Below are 19007 nucleotides of genomic sequence, written 5' to 3' on the forward strand. Positions count from 1 at the left end.
TCCGAGGGAAGCTCCTAACCAAGTCGCCAACTCCAGTTCAAGTGGCGCTTCCACTCAAGCCTCTGAGTCCAGTCCGAGGGGTGCTTCTGACCGAGTCTCCGATTCCAGTCCAAGCAGCACGTCAAGCCAAGTCTCTGCGTCCAGTTCAAGTGGTGCTGTCTACGGAGTCTCCTAGTACCAGTGTGGATCCCAGTTCCAACCCCATTTTTGAGCTGGATCCGTTTATGACGCTCCAGGAGTACCGGGTTGCCCTTTTGTCTGATCCAGCCTTGAAGGATACCCCTGAAGCTGCCGCAGAGAGAAAGCGTGTCTCCTGGCTTGGGTTTGAAGAAAACCCAGTTTCTGCTATTGATCCCTCTACCAAGCTGTTCTTTTACCGCTTCCAACTCCTCTCGGAGCCAACCCTACGGGATACTCCTGAAGCCCAAGCTGAAAGAAGGTGGCTTAGTAGTCCCGGACCGAGTTGGAGTTCCAGTCAAGATGCTGAGTCTGGATTGAGTTGCAGTTCCAGTCAAGATGCTGAGTCTGGATCGAGTTGGAGTTCCAGTCAAGATGCTGAGTCTGGGTCGAGTTGCAGTTCCAGTCAAGATGCTGAGTCTGGATCGAGTTGGAGTTCCAGTCAAGAGGCTGAGTCTGGATCGTGTTGCAGTTCCAGTCAAGATGCTGAGTCTGGATCGAGTTGGAGTTCCAGTCAAGATGCTGAGTCTGGATCGAGTTGGAGTTCCAGTCAAGATGCTGAGTCTGGATCGAGTGGTAGTTCCAGTCAAGATGCTGAGTCTGGATCGAGTTGCAGTTCCAGTCAAGATGCTGAGTCTGGATCGAGTTGCAGTTCCAGTCAAGATGCTGAGTCTGGATCGAGTTGGGGTTCCAGGCAAGATGCTGAGTCTGGATCGAGTTGCAGTTCCAGTCAAGAAGCTGAGTCTGGATCGAGTTGCAGTTCCTGTCAAGATCCTGAATCCAGTTACAGTCAAGAGGTTGATTCCAGTCCGGGTCCAAATCCCGGCTCCGTTTTGGATGCCAACCCAGGTTCCAGTTCCAGATCTGCTTCTGTTCAGACTTCTAGTTCCTGTCAAGACTGGGATGCCACTTCGGGCCCCAGCCCGGCTTCTGATGTCAGCTGGGGTAGTGGCTTCAGCCTTGCTCTTGCCATTACACGGAATTGCCAAGAGGTCCAGGACATTGTGGGTTCCCTCTGGGAAGGGTTACTTTTGAATTTTGTTCCTCTTGATGCATCCATGTTCCTGAGGTTGCCCCGTGGTGATTCGAAGGAGCCTCCTGGTCACAGGTTCTACTTTTGTCTGCCAGTTTTGAACTTCCTTGTGACTTCCAGTCCAGTGATCTATGTCTGGCTTTTGAGACCCATCAGGAGGTTTCACCATAGTTACCCCTGGACACCTGAACTCCTCAGGGAGACTGAGAGGGGGGTCTTGAGGAGGGGGTACTGTTACGTCTGTGGCCGTGACCACCCTCAGACTTACCCTGTTCCTGGGAGTCAGTGGCTGTGCTGGCTTCTGCTTGTCTCTGTGTCTGTCTCTGTCTTAGTTTCTCTCTGGCTCTGGGTGCTGATTGACCTACTGAACCTTGTTGGAATGTAATTGTATTTTACATGCATTGCCTGTCACCTATTATTTCTCTGTGATTACTCTGTGACCTCTGATGTGAATTACTTAGAGAGGTCACACAGCTATGTAACTTCCTGTGGGGGTTAGATGCAGTAGATGCAGCAGATGCAGCACATGGAGCACATGGAGCTCATGATCTCTCCTAACCTGAGAGGATCTATGGTGGTGTGAGCATCCATTACCATCTAAGCACATGGAAGGAGCTGATAATACAGATGTATAGTAATATGTATATATAAGCCTGTCTGATTATAATCTAACTGCAAACTGTGAGTAAACAGATGTTTTGTTACTTCAACTTTAAAGTGACTCAGCAGTGAATTATTCAGGGATGAATGAGAGAGAGATGAAGAAAGAAATTAACATTTCTAAAGCTGAAGCTGTGTGTACTAAAATCTGCTAATTATTTACTACAAATAATCCAACAAAAGGGTTATGGGCCCAGGGTCCAGGAATTGAAAAAGAAGAGAAATATTACCAGGCAGAAAAAAAGGCCACATTTTTCTCTTAAGTTTTAAAGGAAAGATTCAGTCTGTCTCTCTCTCCCCCCACACAGCAGACAGAAGGCTAAGAAAATGGCTGAGGGAAGAAATTCACCATTTTTCTATTCTCTCAAGGTGCCTAAATTAACTGAGTTTAATTATCAGCAGTGGGAACTAAGATTCATATGTCTCCTTCGAGCAAAAGGATTATATATATGCTTAGATCAAGACAGAACAGCTGAAAATATGGCTGAATGGGACAATGCAAACTATTATGTGAAGTGCATGCTTTTGGAAGCTCTCTCAGAGAAACAAGCCATATTAGTGGAGGGAAAAGATACACCAAAGGACATTTTATATAAACTGAGAACTATGTATGCAACTACATATGCAAAGCAGCAACCAATTTGGTTGGCAGAGTTGAATGAAACCAAATTAAGGGATAAAAGTAAATGTAATGATCACATTATGCATCTTATGTCTTCATTTCAAAAGCTAGAACTTTCTGGAATTCCCATGTGTGATGCATTGAAAAGAGCATTTCTTTTTACCTCACTATCAAAGAAGTTTGATGTTTTTAGGTCTGTAAATGAGGCCATTGAAGGGCAATCTTTTGAACAGACAACATCAAAACTAAGGCAGGAATGCATAATAAATGATTCTGAGGAGATGTGTTCTCAAAGCAAGTCAGAGAGAAATGAAACAAATTTCTTGGCAAAGAACAGAGGAAGGCGGAGCTATGGGAAAACTCCACCCAAGGGCAAGCTGATTTGCTACTCATGTGGAAAGGAGGGACATGTATCTAAATGGCGTAAGGAAACACAAAACACTCCCTCTAGCTCACCTAAGCCAATGGAACTAAAGAATTTTCAAACCAGGAAATGTATGAAGGACAAAGATAAACACAAGGGTTTTCTAATGGCAGAAAAATCTTTGACTATGGTAAATAATAATTCAAATGAAAGTACTTGGATTTTGGATTCGGGGAGCACATGCCATTTAACCAATTGTAAGAATTTCTTTCAGGAAATGTGTCCAGAGGAAGGTATTCTTAAAACTGCAAACGCAGGGACTGCTAAGATCCAAGCAAAAGGTATTGGATTCTTAAAATGCAAAGTGTCTAATGAAGTTAAAGAGATTCCTGTAAGTGATGTCTTGTATATTCCCCAAGCAGTTTGCAATATGCTTAGTGTATCTACATTAGATAAGAAGGGATTTGTGATTCATTTTGAAAACAGTAAGTGCACAATCTCTAAAAATGATGAAGTGTATGCTGAAGCTTTTATGCATAATGATGTTTATAAACTGAGCATTTCAGGTGAAGCCTCACATCTGGCGCAAGTAAGGAAGAATGATGGTAAATGTAGTCTGGAAATCTGGCACCGCCGCCTGGGACATCGTGATTCTAAGGTGATCCAGGATCTTTACAGTAAGCAACTGGCCACCGGCATTCAGATAAGTGCAGATGCTGGTAAAATGGAGAAATGCATAGACTGTGTTACTCAAAAAGGTGTGAGACCCTCATTTCCTGCATACACAGGAAATAGGAGTAATAAAGTGCTGGACTTAATACACAGTGACTTATGTGGACCGTTTAATATCCCATCATTGGGAAATAACAGATTTGTGCTAATATTCTTGGATGATTTCTCTAGATACTGTGTGGCCTATTTGCTGAAAGAAAAAAGTCAAGTCACAGACATGCTGAAGAAATACGTAGCCATGGTGAGCAACAAATTTGAAAGAAAACCAAAGGTTCTTCAGACCGACAATGGTGGTGAGTTCACTTCACAAAGCATGCGCACATTTCTAGAACAAGAAGGCATTCAGCATATCACAACAGTAGCTTATACACCAGAGCAAAATTCTGTTGCAGAGAGAAAATTTAGGTCACTTGTGGAAATGACCAGATGTATGCTGTCAGATAGCAATCTCCCTAAAAGACTATGGGGGGAAGCCATTCTCACAGCAGTGTACCTACAAAACAGAATGCCAACTAAAGGCGCTGAGCGCACACCACATGAGACATGGCATGGTAGGAAGCCAAACCTGTCACACATAAGAACATTTGGAAGTACAGCATATGCTCATGTACCAAAGCAAAGAAGGCATAAGCTGGATTCCACAACAGAAAGGGGCATTTTAGTTGGCTATGCTCCAGGACACAAAGGATATAGAATTTTGAATCTGAAAACTGGCATTGTTGGCATAAGACATGTTACATATTTTGATGAAAACAAAAGGGTTGATAAAGGCTGGATTATCCCAGATGAGCCTTATCATCCAGAATATGAAACTAGAACCATAATAGACATGCCAGTGTATATAAATGCCATACCAAGGCAGATGTCTGAAAGCAACTCACCTGTATCTAACGAGGAACAGGCAGAGGAAGCAGACACAGAAAGGATCATTGAAGAAGACAGTACAGTTGGAGAAGGGGAATCAATTGGAGAAGAACTCTCAGATTTAGAGGATGCAGAAAGGTCGGACCAACCTGTAGTCAGACGCTCATCCAGGGAAAACAAAGGTGTTCCACCCCCAAGACTGTCTTACCTAACAAAGTCAGCAGAAGCTCAAGAGCCCTTAACATGGGATGAGATTGAGAAAATGCCAGCAGAAGAAGCTGCTGAATGGCATAAAGCTGCACAAGAAGAAATTGATGCATTGGATAAAAATAATACTTGGATTCTTACAAAATTACCTCCTGGCAAGAAAGCTATAGGATGCAAATGGGTATTCAAGTTAAAAAGGAATGCACAAGGAAAAGTGGAAAGGTATAAAGCCAGATTAGTGGCAAAGGGATATCTTCAAAAATATGGAGAAGATTTTGATGAAGTGTTTGCACCTGTAGTGAAACACACGACAATAAGAACACTTCTGAGCATTGCAGTCTCAAAAGGCATGCAAGTCAACCACATTGATGTGAAAACAGCGTTTCTTCACGGAGATATAACTGAAGACTTGTACATGGAACAGCCAACAGGTTTCATAAATACAAAACAAAGACAGCTAGTGTGTAAATTAAACAAAGGTCTTTGTGGATTAAAGCAAAGTGCAGAATGTTGGAATGAAAAATTGCATGAAATATTGACAAATTTAGGATTTAAGCAAGGTGAAGCAGATAAATGCTTGTACACTAGGTGCACAAATGGACAATATGCATACATTTTAGCTTTTGTTGATGATCTGCTCATTGCAAGCAAAAGTGAGCAAGAGTACAAGGACATTGTAAAGTGTTTAAACCACAATGTTGAGATAAAAGAACTTGGTAATGTGTCATACTATCTTGGTATAGAAATTGAGAAACAAAATGATGGTTCTTATCTTCTAAGCCAGAAGCAGAAAATAAATGAGCTTATTGAAAGTTTAGGTATGCAAGATGCCCAAGTTGTAAGCACTCCTATGATCACTGATTTTCTGAAGGATGAAACAGTAAGAGAACCTTTACCAGATAACATCCAATATAGATCAGCCATAGGTAAGCTTTTATATCTAGCTACCACATACAGGGCTGATATAGCAAATGCAGTAGGAATTTTGAGCAGAAGGGTCAGCTCACCTACCAAATCAGATTGGACTGCAGTTAAAAGGATGGTAAGGTATTTAAAGGGTACCATTGATTGTAAATTAAAGATTTCAGCCAATAGTAATCCAAAACTAATATGTTACTGTGATTCAGATTGGGCAGGGGATCATTCTAATTATAAATCCACAAGTGGATATGTGTTTATGTATGGAAATGTACAAATTTCATGGGCCAGTCATAAACAAAGTATTGTGAGTTTGTCTTCTACAGAAGCTGAATATGTGGCTGTATCGGAAGCGTGCAGAGAACTGATGTGGATTGAAAAACTTTTGCTGGATTTCGGAATAGCTGAAAAGAGACCAATCCAGATAATGGAAGATAATCAGAGCTGCATCCGACAGTCACAGAATGACAAGGTTCAGTCACGCACCAAGCACATCGCAACGAAATACCACAACGTGCGAGAGTTGGCGAAAGAAGGGGTCATCAGTCTACACTATTGTCACACCAGTGAGATGACAGCTGACATCATGACCAAACCGTTACCCAGAGAACATTTTGTGAATTTGCGTATAAAGCTTGGACTTTGTATGAATAAATAATTGCATGACAGTTATGCATGAGAAGGGGTTTGTTGGAATGTAATTGTATTTTACATGCATTGCCTGTCACCTATTATTTCTCTGTGATTACTCTGTGACCTCTGATGTGAATTACTTAGAGAGGTCACACAGCTATGTAACTTCCTGTGGGGGTTAGATGCAGTAGATGCAGCAGATGCAGCACATGGAGCACATGGAGCTCATGATCTCTCCTAACCTGAGAGGATCTATGGTGGTGTGAGCATCCATTACCATCTAAGCACATGGAAGGAGCTGATAATACAAATGTATAGTAATATGTATATATAAGCCTGTCTGATTATAATCTAACTGCAAACTGTGAGTAAACAGATGTTTTGTTACTTCAACTTTAAAGTGACTCAGCAGTGAATTATTCAGGGATGAATGAGAGAGAGATGAAGAAAGAAATTAACATTTCTAAAGCTGAAGCTGTGTGTACTAAAATCTGCTAATTATTTACTACAAATAATCCAACAAACCTCACCTGTGTGGGCTAGGCCTTTTTCCAAGATGGCTGCCGCCGACTCCTCTATGCCAGTATCCAAGATGGCTCCCGCTGGGCTGACTTCTCTGTGTGTCAAGCCTCTGTTTGGATGCAAGGTGATTGCTGCAGCTGTGCCTCTGGTGTGGAAGGGCTTTATTAATCACTTAGAGACTACAGCCCGGGCCTTTGCATTTCATCTAAGGGCCCTGGTGTATAGAGTGCTCTGTACACTGTTTCAGTGTTTGCTCTGTGTGAGTTTCTATGTTTGACTAGATAGCTTAGGCACCGTGGGGCTTGTTAGCCTGTGTATAGCTTTGCTAGTGCTCTGTGTTTGTTTAGACTAGCCAGCTTAGGCACCGTGTGGCTTGTTAGCCTGTGTATAGCTTTGCTAGTGCTCTGTGTTTGTTTAGACTAGCCAGCTTAGGCACCGTGTGGCTTGTTAGCCTGTGTATAGCTTTGCTAGTGCTCTGTGTTTGTTTCCAGTGCATGACTTGTTAGCTTGGGCACAGCTTTGTTGTTAGCTGGTGTATAGCTTTCAAGTCTCCTGAGTGTGCTCTGTGTATGTTTCTTGTGTATGACTGGTTTGCCTGGGTATAGCGTTTCTATTAGCCTAGGTACAGTTTACTAGTCATTGTGTTTAAACCTGCCGACTGCCAGAACCCGGACAGTCCCTGCCTGTCGGCCTTGCCTGCGCCTAGGTGCCAGGGGGCACTCCTGGATCTTCATTCCTGCTGTTCCTGCTTGCAAGTTCCAGTTCCGGGTTTTCCTGTAAGTCCTACCAGCTGCCAGAACCTGAGGGCTCAACCCTCGGGGAAAGGTGGTCAAGCGTAGGTGAAGCCTAGGTCCAGTGTGTTCCAGTCCAGCGGGTTTCACTCCTGTATGTTCCAGTCCTGTGGGGCCCTCCAGTGTGTTCCAGTCCAGCGGGCTCCACTCCAGTGCGAACCCGTCCGGTGTGTTCCAGTTCCGTGTATTCCGGTGTAGAACTCCAGTCCGGGGTTCCGGTCCAGTTTTGTCTCATCTCTACCTTGGTGATCTTGCCTGCCACTGCCGCTCCACGGTAGTGGCCCATGGGCTCACGAACCCAGTGCTCCCGGGGAAGAAGCCTGACAGTATGCCAAGGTCCTCGAGCACGTGACAAAGAACATAAAAATAAGAACATAATTATTGCCATACTGGGACAGACTGAAGGCCCATCAAGCCCAGTATCCTGTTTCCAACTGTGGCCAATCCAGGTTACAAGTACCTGGCAAGATCCCAAAATAGTACAATACATTTTATGCTGCTTATCCTAGAAATATGCATTGGACTTTCCCCAAGTCTATTTTAATAATGGCTTATGGACTTTTAGGAAGCTATCCAAACCTTTTTTAAAACCCGCTGAGCTAACTTCTTTTACTACATTCTCTGGCAACGAATTCCAGAGTTTAATTACATATTGAGTGAAGAAATATTTTCTCTGATTTGATTTAAATCTACTACTTTGTAGCTTCATTACTTGCCACCCTAGTCCTAGTATTTTTGGAAAGAGTAAACAAGCGATTTACATCTACCTGTTCCACTCGACTCATTATTTTATAGACCTCTATCATATCTCCCCTCAGCCATCTTTTCTCCAAGCTGAAGAGCCCTAGCCACTTTAGCCTTTCCTCCTAGGAAAGTTGTCCCATCCCCTTTATCATTTTCATTGCCCTTCTTTGTACCTTTTCTAATTCCACTATATCTTTTTTGAGATGCGGTGACCAAAATTGCACACAATATTTGAGGTGCAGTCACATCATGGAGCAATAGGAAGGCATTATAACGCCCTCATTTTTGTTTTCCATTCCTTTCCTAATAATACCTAACATTCTATTTGCTTTCTTAGCTGCCACTGCACACTGAGCAGAGGGTTTCAAAGTATCATCAACAATGACACCTAGATCCCTTTCCTGGTTGGTGACTCCTAATGTGGAATCTTGCATTATGTAACTATAGTTCAGGTTCCTCTTTCCTACATGCATCACTTTGCACTTGCTCATATTAAACGTCATCTGCCATTTGGATGCCCAGTCTCGTAAGGTCCTCTTGTAATTTTTCTATCTTTTAACCATTTTTTAATACACAATAGGACACTACCTCCTATCCCATGACTCTCCAATTTCCTCTAGAGTCTTTCATGAGGTACTTTGTCAAATGCCTTTTGAAAATCCAGATACACAATATTGACCTTTATCCACATGTTTATTCACCCCTTCAAAAAAATGTAATAGATTGGTGAGGCAAGATTTCCCTTCAATAAATCCATGTTGGCTTTGTCTCATTATTCCATGCTTATGTATATGCTCTGTAATTTTGTTCTTTATAATAGTCTCTACCATTTTGCCAGGCACTGATGTCAGGCTCACCAAGTGCTCACTCCACCCCTGGAACACCCCCAGAATAGTTGGTTTTGAGCTCAGCGCTAACTGGACATTTTCAGTGGCACTAACCAGTTAAGTGCCACTGAATAGAACATAAGAACAGCCATACTGGGTCATACCAATGGTCCATCTAGCCCAGTATCCTGTTTCCAATAGTGGCCAAGCCAGGTCACAAATACCTGGCAGAAACCCAAATAAGTGGCAACATTCCATGCTACCAGTCCCAGGGCAAGCAAGTAGCTTCCCCATGTCTGTCTCAATAGCAGACTATGGACTTTTCCTCCAGGAACTTGTCCAAACCTTTTAAAAATCCAGATATGCTAACTGTTGTTACTATGTCCTCCGGCAAAGAGTTCCACAGCACTGTCCAAACATGGCCTTCCAAAAGAGCTGCAGGTTTGGAATATTAGGCCTCTCTGCAGTTGTTTCAAGGATAATGACCAGTTTGTAACCCTGTAAGATTCACTTTAATTTGGCTTTAGAGTTGTCTCTTAACAAGATATAGATATTCTTCTTCTGATACATGATTTATTATGTCCTGTTAAGCTCGTATTCCAAGGACATACAGGATGACTATTCACACAACATAGGTGACATCATCTGACAGCACCAATATAGAGCATCTCCCAGAAATTTCTGCCAAGCTTATAAATCTTTTATTAGCATGAATGAAATTTCCCTGCAGCCACTTCTTCACAGAATGCTCTCAATAAGTTTCTATCTACAGTGAGATTTAACGGTTTCTCCCAGGACAGATTTGTTTCACTCTATGAGATCGTCTTCTTTGCTACTCAAGTTTCTTCCTCGATCCCTTAGTATTCTTAGTTTTTTCAGCACCTAATAAGTTTCATTTCTTTTTGAAATTGACCATATGACTTCAGGTGTTCTCCTCAGGGTTTTAGGTCAGTTCCCACCGGACAGTTCCCACCCACCAAATACCATCTGGACAATTCCCACCACACTAGGGGGAACAATTCCCACCCATAACCCACAAAATACAAAACACACACTGTAAGTAATCTCCCTCCCTTTTCTCTTCCAGATCATTTTAGGGGGGCAGTACCCTTCCCCCACAACATTATCTTTTACATATCCCTTTCCTTTTACACATCCCTTTCCCCTTCCAGACATGCAGTTCATGTGGAGGGAGGGGGGCAATGCTCCCCCCACACCCCCCCAAACTAGATTTGAACCTAATTAGACCCTCAAAATGATGCACTGATTACAACTTATAACAAATTATTACTCTACCTATACCCCCCACACCCCCCAAACTAGGTTTCAACCTAATTCATATTAAATCTGCAATCTAAATGTCATAAATAAATACAAAATGCAGTGCATGTGGGGGCAATGCCCCCCTCACATTCCCCCAAACTAGGTTTAAACCTAATTTTGCCCCTCAAAATGACACACTGCCCAGTTATCTATCGGCATTGAGTATTTGTAGTACCCAGATAACTTCTAGCATCCGCTGAATATCCAGATGTTCAGTACTGATAGCTTGATATGACCCAACACTGAATATCTAGATCTAAATCAGCCCATGGGAGCCAGAGTTTAAAACAATATTGACTGCTGTGGGCTGAATATTGACTCCAGTTCAGCCATTTTTTCTGTCTCTATATAGTTCCATCTTTTCACGGCAGTATTGTCCTTTACAACTGTTATTTTGAAGTAGTATTTCTTTTTACCTGTGTGGAGGACAATTCTGTAAATAAAGCCAGTGGTGTTCCTAGCTTGTTCACCACTCGGGGTGGGTCATCGCTGTGCCCGCCCCCCCCCCTCGGCGCATCACCCCTGCAAGGTGTGCTACACCCCTCCGAAGCACATCACCTGACCTTTCTTCCCAGCAAGGGGGAGCACAGAGGAGGTGCGTGGCTGTTGGCTCTGCTGGCCTCCTGCCCTGGAACAGGAAGTAACGTTAGAAGGGCAGGGAACCGGCAGAGCCGACAGCCACATGACTGCTCTGCGCACCCCTTTGCTGCCTGCACCCCACCGCCCCACCCTTGGTACACTACTGAGTAAAGCACTAACTTTTATGTGGCAAATATGGATGTAAATAACTAGAATACCAGCATATATGCATACATATGTTCACATGTGAGCAGTGGCGTAGCCAGAAGTCAATTTTTGGGTGGGCCAACAGGTTGGATGGGTGGGCACTAGACAGTGGTGTGCTGGTAAATGTTTAACAACAGGCTCTCTCCCCGGTCCACCTCTGCGCCCCCCCCCCCCCCCATCCACCTGTGCATCCCCCTCAAAATTGCAGAGCTGGCTATAGCCGGGGAGAGAGCCTGGGGGGTGGGGGAGGCAATGCATTACTCTCTCCAGGAAAAAAACATTAAATGATCCCAGGTTCCAATCTAATTCATGTTTAATGTGGGATAAAATGCCATAAATAAGTAAATAAATATAAACTTTTAATGTTGAGCATCTGATTCTCAAAGTGGACATGTTCCAATCATTATAATGAAAATAAAATGATATTTTTCTACCGTTGCTGTCTGGTGACTTTGTTTTTCTGATCATACTGGCCCAGTATCTGATTCTGCTGCTATCTGTCCTCTTTACTCCGTTTCCAGGGCTTCCTTTCCATTTATTTCTTTACTTTCCGCCTTTCTTCTTCATTTCTTGCTCTGGGTCCTCCACAGACTTGACTGTGCAGTGGATCCAGCTTCTGCCTATTTTCTTCATCCATGTGCAATTTTCTCCTCTCTTCCTTTTCCCTCATCTCATCTCCTTCCTCACTCTTCCCTCCCCTCCATCCATGTCCAGCATTTCTTCTCTCTCCCTTCCCTCTCCTCCATCCATATCCAGCAGCCTCCTCTCTCCTGCTCTTCCCTCCATCCATCCATGTCCAGCAACCCTCCTCTCTCCCCTGCCCTCCCCTCCATCCACCCATGTCCAGCAACCTTCCTCTCTCCTCTTCCCTCCCCTACAATCAACCAATGTCCAGCAACTCTCCTCTCCCCTCCATCCATCCATTCCCAGCAATTCTCCTCTCTCCCCTGCCCCCCCACCTCCATCCATCCCCAGCAATTCTCCCCTACCCCCCCACCTCCATCCATCCATCATCCCCAGCAATTCTCCTCTCTCCCCTGCCCCCCACCTCCATCCATCCATCCATCATCCCCAGCAATTCTCCTCTCTCCCCTGACCCCCACCTCCATCCATCCATCCCCAGAAATTCTCCTCTCTCCCTTGCCCCCCACCTCCATCCATCCATCCATCATCCCCAGCAATTCTCCTCTCCCCCCTGACCCCCACCTCCATCCATCCCCAGAAATTCTCCTCTCTCCCTTGCCCCCCACCTCCATCCATCTATCCATCATCCCCAGCAATTCTCCTCTCCCCTGCCCCCCACCTCCATCCATCCAACCCCAGCAATTCTCCTCTCTCCCCTTACTCCCACCTCCATCCATCCATCCCGTGACTCTCCTCTCTCCCCTCCCCTCCCGCTCCCATCCATGTGTCCAGCGATTCTCCTTCACCCTCATGCATCCTTCCCTCCCATTCCACCTGCCCGCCCTCTCTCTGATGGCAGCGCTTCCCAGACGCTGCCTACCGCCGCCACGATCTACCTCCTCCCTCTGTCTCACTCTCAACAGCAGCGGTAGCGATTTAAACACGCTACCTCCTGCTTCTAACCCGGAAGCATCTCCTCTGCAGAGGAGACGCTTCCGGGTTAGGAGCAGGAGGCAGCGTGTTTGAATCGCGACGCTACCGCTGCTGTTGAGTGAGACAGAGGGAGGAGGTAGATCGTGGCGGCGGAGGCAGCGTCTGGGAAGCGCTGCCATCAGAGAGAAGGAGGCAGATGCAGGATCAGCGCTGCCTGCTCCCTCCGCTCCGCTGCTGGGTGGGCCTGAACCCAAACTGGGTGGGCCTAGGCCCATCCAGGCCCACCCGTGGCTACGCCCCTGCATGTGAGTAGAAATAGGGAAAATATGCCTAAGCACTAGTCTGTAAATGCACACATAGGGCCAGATTCAATAAATGGTACCAAAACCCCCCTGTTTACTAAGCCATGCTAGCAGCTGGTTGTTGCGCTAATTCCGACACAGCTGGTAAGATCCGCACTAAGCTGGTAATCTGTAAAGGGTGCTCCACACAGAGTGCCCTTTATAGAAAACTAGTTTAGTGTGGATTTTGTGCCTAACTTTGGGTGCCAGCATTTACGCCTGCCAAAACCTGGTGTAAATGCTGGCACCCAATGTACGGTAGTTGAGCACACATTTTATAGTATTCTATAAGATCGTACTTAACTTCAGTGATCTGCCCATGCTCCTCCCTTAGCCACGCCCCTTTGGAATTGCATGCTGTAATCTTTAGGTGCAGATGTTATGGAATAGCACTTAGGGCAGATGCACACATAACTCCAAATTGTTAACAGTTAACGTCAATTATTGGTTGTTGGCAGCTCATTCACTATTACTTTGTGTGCTCATCTGCCCTAGGTGCTCAAATTTGGGTGCCTATCTTTGGGTAACCTATATAAAATCCAGGGGATAGTGCATACTTGACAGGTGGATGTATACATGGGCAGAGACTGGGTGAAACTCAGTAAATAGGGCCAATAATAGGCGTCTGTGGAAGTAATCACTTGACAATTAATTAATAACCCAAATAAAATTAGTACCATAAATACAAAAAGTACAAAGACAAGTTTCATACCCATTACTTTCACTTTCCACCCTATGAGATTTTTTTTAATATATAACAATTAGAAACCATGGTTGATTGGAGGCTCCCACTTTATTTAACCCAGAATTGCATGTGTTTTGGCAATAGGGCCTTATTCTGTAAAGGTTATGCTTGTAAATTTATGCTCCTAAATTTTGAGCGTAATCTGTTTTGGAGCATAGAGTATGCTCATAATTTAGGAACATAAATTTAGGAGCGTAAATTTAGGAGCATAACCTTTTAGAATGAGGCTCAAAATGGGTACTTTAAGAAAAGACCAAATATATTTTACTGTTTGGGCTTATTATATAATGCATAGGTAATATGTATGATGCACTTTCTTCTTACTAACAGGTTATCGTATGAGATTGGGATCCAGCACGGATAAAAAAGATTCAGGTCGTCTGCATGTTGATTTTGCTCAGGCACGGGATGACTTCTATGAATGGGAATGTAAGCAAAGAATGTTTGCCAGGGAAGAACGTCATAGGCGCAGATTGGAGGTAGACAGGATACGACCCCCTTCTCCTCCAACTATAATGCATTACTCAGATCATGAAGCTACTTTACTGGCTGAAAAACTTAAAGGTAATGGAGTAACTTAATTGTTTGATATTACAACTGTCGGTATATTCTGATTCCACAGATGTATGTGCATGTTTACATTTTCTTTTTGTGCTATACTGACAGCCTGTAAGCTGCAGCAGGCAACAGCTTCCTGCTAGGGCATATAATATTTGTTCTTGTAGTTTAAATTTTGTATGTGACTCATTCCCTCCTGTCTCCTTGTGACCAGCCTGACACTTTGACAGCCTGTCAGTCAATCCATCAACATCCAGTCATAAAAGACTCATCCTGCTAGTACTGAACCAAAATCAGTGCAGCACTCATTTCAACTAACTTCAGTAAGTTACCTATTTACTTATTTGAAATAAACACCCACTGCGGTCAGTGTTTCATAAAATGCTGATCGCTGCAGGTTCAATATTGCCTGGAAAAACACTAGTATCTACAGATACCAGGTGGCAGGGAATGTTATTCCCCACAATTTTATGTGCATGTTTACATTTTGTTTGGTGCTAGACTGACAACATATAACCTGGAGTAAGCAGTAACTTCCTGCTAGGTTATATAATCTCTGGTTTTATGAGTTAAATGTTGCATCCAATCCAGTCCCTCCATGTTCTTTGAGACCTGCCTAGCTTCATACCTGAGCCCAAGGAACAATTTTTGATTCTGTTGGTCATTTCTAGAGACTACATCATACTGAGATGCCAAATTATAAAATTGTCCCATAATTATTTGTACATATCTTGAGTAAAGTGAGTTGAAGCACTCCATGTCTGTCTCTGAGTGGTTGTTTCTATACCAGGGCCTTGAAGGGAAATCCCTTCCCCCAGAGTGTGTGTGCCCTGAGCAAAGAGGGGAGAGGACTGGAGCAAATAAATGTTCTGTGGGGGGCCATTGATAGACTACCCCAAAACCGAGACACCCCCCTCTTGAGTAAATATAAATGAAAGAATATATAAGTAAATACAGTAAGAGGGCAATTCCATAACATAGATACTAACATGTATCTATTAAACCCATATATATTTACACTAATGGCATTTATGAGTGAAAATACCACAATTACACTCAAGCGCTGTTCTGCAAAACCCACTTATATTGCATTGCACCTATTTGCAAGGGGGCATAGATGTGGATGGCAGTAGTGTAGCCAGTTGAGGGCATGAGAGGAGCGGAGACCGGATTGCCAATGGTTCAGGCGCGTACTTTAAGAATGACCGCATGAAAAATAGGCGCCGGTGCCATCAGAAGTCAGTTTGGGAGAGCGGCCGCTCCCCTGGTGTCCCACCTAGCTAAACCTCTGGTGAGTGGAACATGGGTGGGGCTCAAAGTGATACAATTAAATTATCAAAACCTATAATGTGTGCGTGGATCTGCGGCATTTAGGCACTAGCCTCCAGATTCTATAAATGGCGACAAAAGTTGTGTGCATGTAACTTAATTGCATAACAAACTAATCAGCGCTGATAATTGGCCACTAGCAAGCAATTATCAGCACTAATTAGAATTTACATGTGCAACTTTCTAAGCGTATTCTGTAAATTGGTGCGTGTAGATTATGATGTGCGGATCACAAAAGGGGGCATGGCCATGGGGGGGAACCATAAGCGAATCATGGGTGCTCATAAAAATAACACGCACTGTGGTAGAATATACCCAATTCATGCCTAAATTAAGTGCAAGCATTTACACCAGGTTTTAGTTGGTGTAAATGGTCGCACCTAGATTTTAGTCATGGGGACAGGCACCACGCTTATTCTATAAACCGCACCTAACTTTATGCAAGGTTTATAGAATAGTGCTAAGCCTGGTTTTTTCAGCGCCCATTTTATAGGCGCCATTTATAGAATCTAGTCCTAACCCCTTAATTCTATAAAAGCCCGTGTCCAAATTGATGCGTAGTGTGAAAATGTGTGTGCAATTTATGGAAGTCATAAATGGGTAGTTTTTCATCAGAGGACTCTGCACCAGTTTTCAAAGTGAAAGTACATGCCTAGGTACTTTGAAAACTGCTTAAGGAAAAGATGCCAGCAAATAATATTTGCACCTCCTTTTTTAGTGGGTAATTTTGAAAATAACAAAAGTGTGCACACTGTTGCAGTTTTGGCCTAAGCCTTCATGGGAAATGTCTTCATTCAATGTGAATAAAGTACATTAATTGTCCAGCTGAATGAGTGCATTTACCTGCACACAGAGTATACCAATTTCAACCGGCTCATTTCCTTGATAAAATGCTGTTTTATCTGCAAACATGGTTTTGAAAATTGTCCTCTGTAAGCATGGCTGTTTTTAAAATAATGCTGTGAAAATGTTTTCTGTACAAAATAGTAATTGTTGTTTTGAGTAGATTTTTAAGAACATGTACACATGAAAATATCTTCTGCAGAGTGCAGTACTGTTACATTTTTGTGATGTGATAGTTCTAAATAAAATGAGTTTCTTTCCAAATGAATGACTTTAATAAGGCAGCACACAGGCCTCAGTTAAATTAGATTAAACAGTCTCTGTTTTGGTGAATAATTTTCTGCTGGATAGGAATTAAATTTATAATAAGGTATGGAAATGTTCAAAGAACAGTGTTCATTTTGTCGTACAATATGTCAGTAGGTACGATTATTTTTATGACAGTAGGTTTAGCTAATTTGAAAGCTTGGAAATTAGTTGAAAATTAGAAATTCAACTGGGCATCTTCTGTTCTCATTTTTTTTATCTTATATATTGCACTGCTGCTGCACTGTTCCATCTATTAAACTGTTAGAAAAGGTAGCTTCTAACTATACGATTCTAATATTTTTTTTAGATGTTTAACCCTGGTGTTTTTAAGACCATCAATTAAGTATATGACGCCCACAGACCTAGCAACATACGAAGAGTGAAATGCTCACTAGACATTTTTACAATTGCTTGAGATTGACCTGTCATCTGCTATGTTTATATGTTTAAAAATAAGATGGTGTCATGGCGACATGCTGAATGCTAACGTTGGAGCTCTCTGCTAACCTGTTGAGCTTAACCTATTTTCCTTTAAAAAAAAATGCCCCATACTAAACGTAAGGGGAAAGTAGCAACCTCGGCTACTAAAACCTCTTCTCCGGTTCAACAGTCTATTGAGAGATACACCACGAAGCAACCTACCTTGGAGCCTGGAAGGGGCCCTGCTGTTTCCATCGGTGAAGACTCCTTTGGCGACTTGGGGCTTGAGGTTACACTCTCCCCTCCAGATCTTCATCCACCGCCGATTCCCGAAGAACGCCTACTCTGGCGAACCCTATCTGACCCGGAAGAGGTCGATGCGGTTTCGAATAGAGGAACAGATGCAGCGGTTTCTGAAGGCAGCCTGATGGCAACGGCTAAACATCTTACCCCGATTTGTAGGGAGAATACGGCTGTGACTCTCGAGAGCATTTGGACGGCTCTTCAGAGAGTAGAGTTAACGGTGGCCAATTCCGCTAAGGAAATCAAAGATTTAGTAAGTACTGTTGCAACGTTATCCCAGACTTTTACAATAGCACAGCAGGAAACAAGAGAACAAGTGGAGGGCCTTAAATTGGAAGTAAAAAATATGAAAGAAGTCTCCGTAACACTTGTTAAAGAAAATATGGCGACACAACGAAGATTAGAATTGTTAGAAAACTTCAATCGGAAATTAAATCTTAGACTCTTGAATTTCCCGAAAGAAATGGATATTAACCCCCTGGATGCATTTAAATTATACTTGCAGGAGGTTTTAAATTTTCCCCAAGACTCTATTCCACCTTTGAATAAAGCATATTATATCACTTCAAAAAAAATACCCCCAGCAACTATACAAGCAACTCCAAAGGAAATTCAGGAAGAATCTTTGAATATTACCAACATATTAGAGACTACTTTAAATGTGAACTCTGAAAGGTCTACTCTAATTGTTTCTTTTGTTTTTCAACAAGATTTAGATGCAGTATTACGATTATACTTTAAAAAAATGCAAACAATGTTTAGGGGTAAAAGAATCTGGATATATCCTGATGTAACAAAACATACTCAAGAAAGGAGGAAGTTGTTTTTAACTTTAAGATCAGAAGTTATATCTTTAGGGGCCTCCTTCTATCTTAATTACCCCTGCAAATGTGTTATAAAATATCTGGGATTGAAATACATTTTTTACCAACCCGAGCAACTTAAGGTTTTTCTGAATATGAAGAAATTGACCAACCGTTAACCTATTGAAGATAATTATAATTGTATGTATTAGATAGGTCAGCATGTTAAGCAAATTTCTACTTTACGATTGTTTCTTTAATTTTAGTCTTCAGATGTGGTAGACCCCCCCCCTATTTGTGGTCTAAAGAAGATAAAAATCTTTTCCTTTGATTCACTTTAGGGAAGGGATGTCTTTCTCATATAATATAATTCTGTTTGTATTTCATGTTAAAGGTAATAATGAATATTTCTTTAATTTTAGTCTTCAGATCAGGTAAAAGAAGATAAAAAAATTTTTTCCTTTGATTTAATTTATGGGAAGGGATATTGTTTCTCATATAATATAATTCTGTCTGTATTTCCTGTCAAATGTAACAATAGTTTAATTTGATTAAAATAAAAATATAAATTAAAAAAAAAAAAAAATAAGATGGTG

The 19007-nt window shown here is 42.6% G+C and overlaps 1 protein-coding gene across 5 annotated transcripts in view; it reads left to right on the plus strand.

Moving 5' to 3' along the window:
• The window catches only part of ENOX1 (ecto-NOX disulfide-thiol exchanger 1), a 661896-nt gene that overhangs the window by 477216 nt on the left and 165673 nt on the right, over positions 1–19007 (plus strand). For all 5 annotated transcript variants that reach the window (XM_030200535.1, XM_030200539.1, XM_030200536.1 and 2 more), the window contains exon 8: positions 14177–14410. In XM_030200535.1, the coding sequence (XP_030056395.1) occupies positions 14177–14410 (234 nt within the window). The remainder of the gene's footprint in view (positions 1–14176; positions 14411–19007) is intronic.

Source organism: Microcaecilia unicolor, chromosome 4, assembly GCF_901765095.1.
Source record: "Microcaecilia unicolor chromosome 4, aMicUni1.1, whole genome shotgun sequence".
NCBI classification, from domain to species: Eukaryota; Metazoa; Chordata; class Amphibia; order Gymnophiona; family Siphonopidae; genus Microcaecilia; species Microcaecilia unicolor.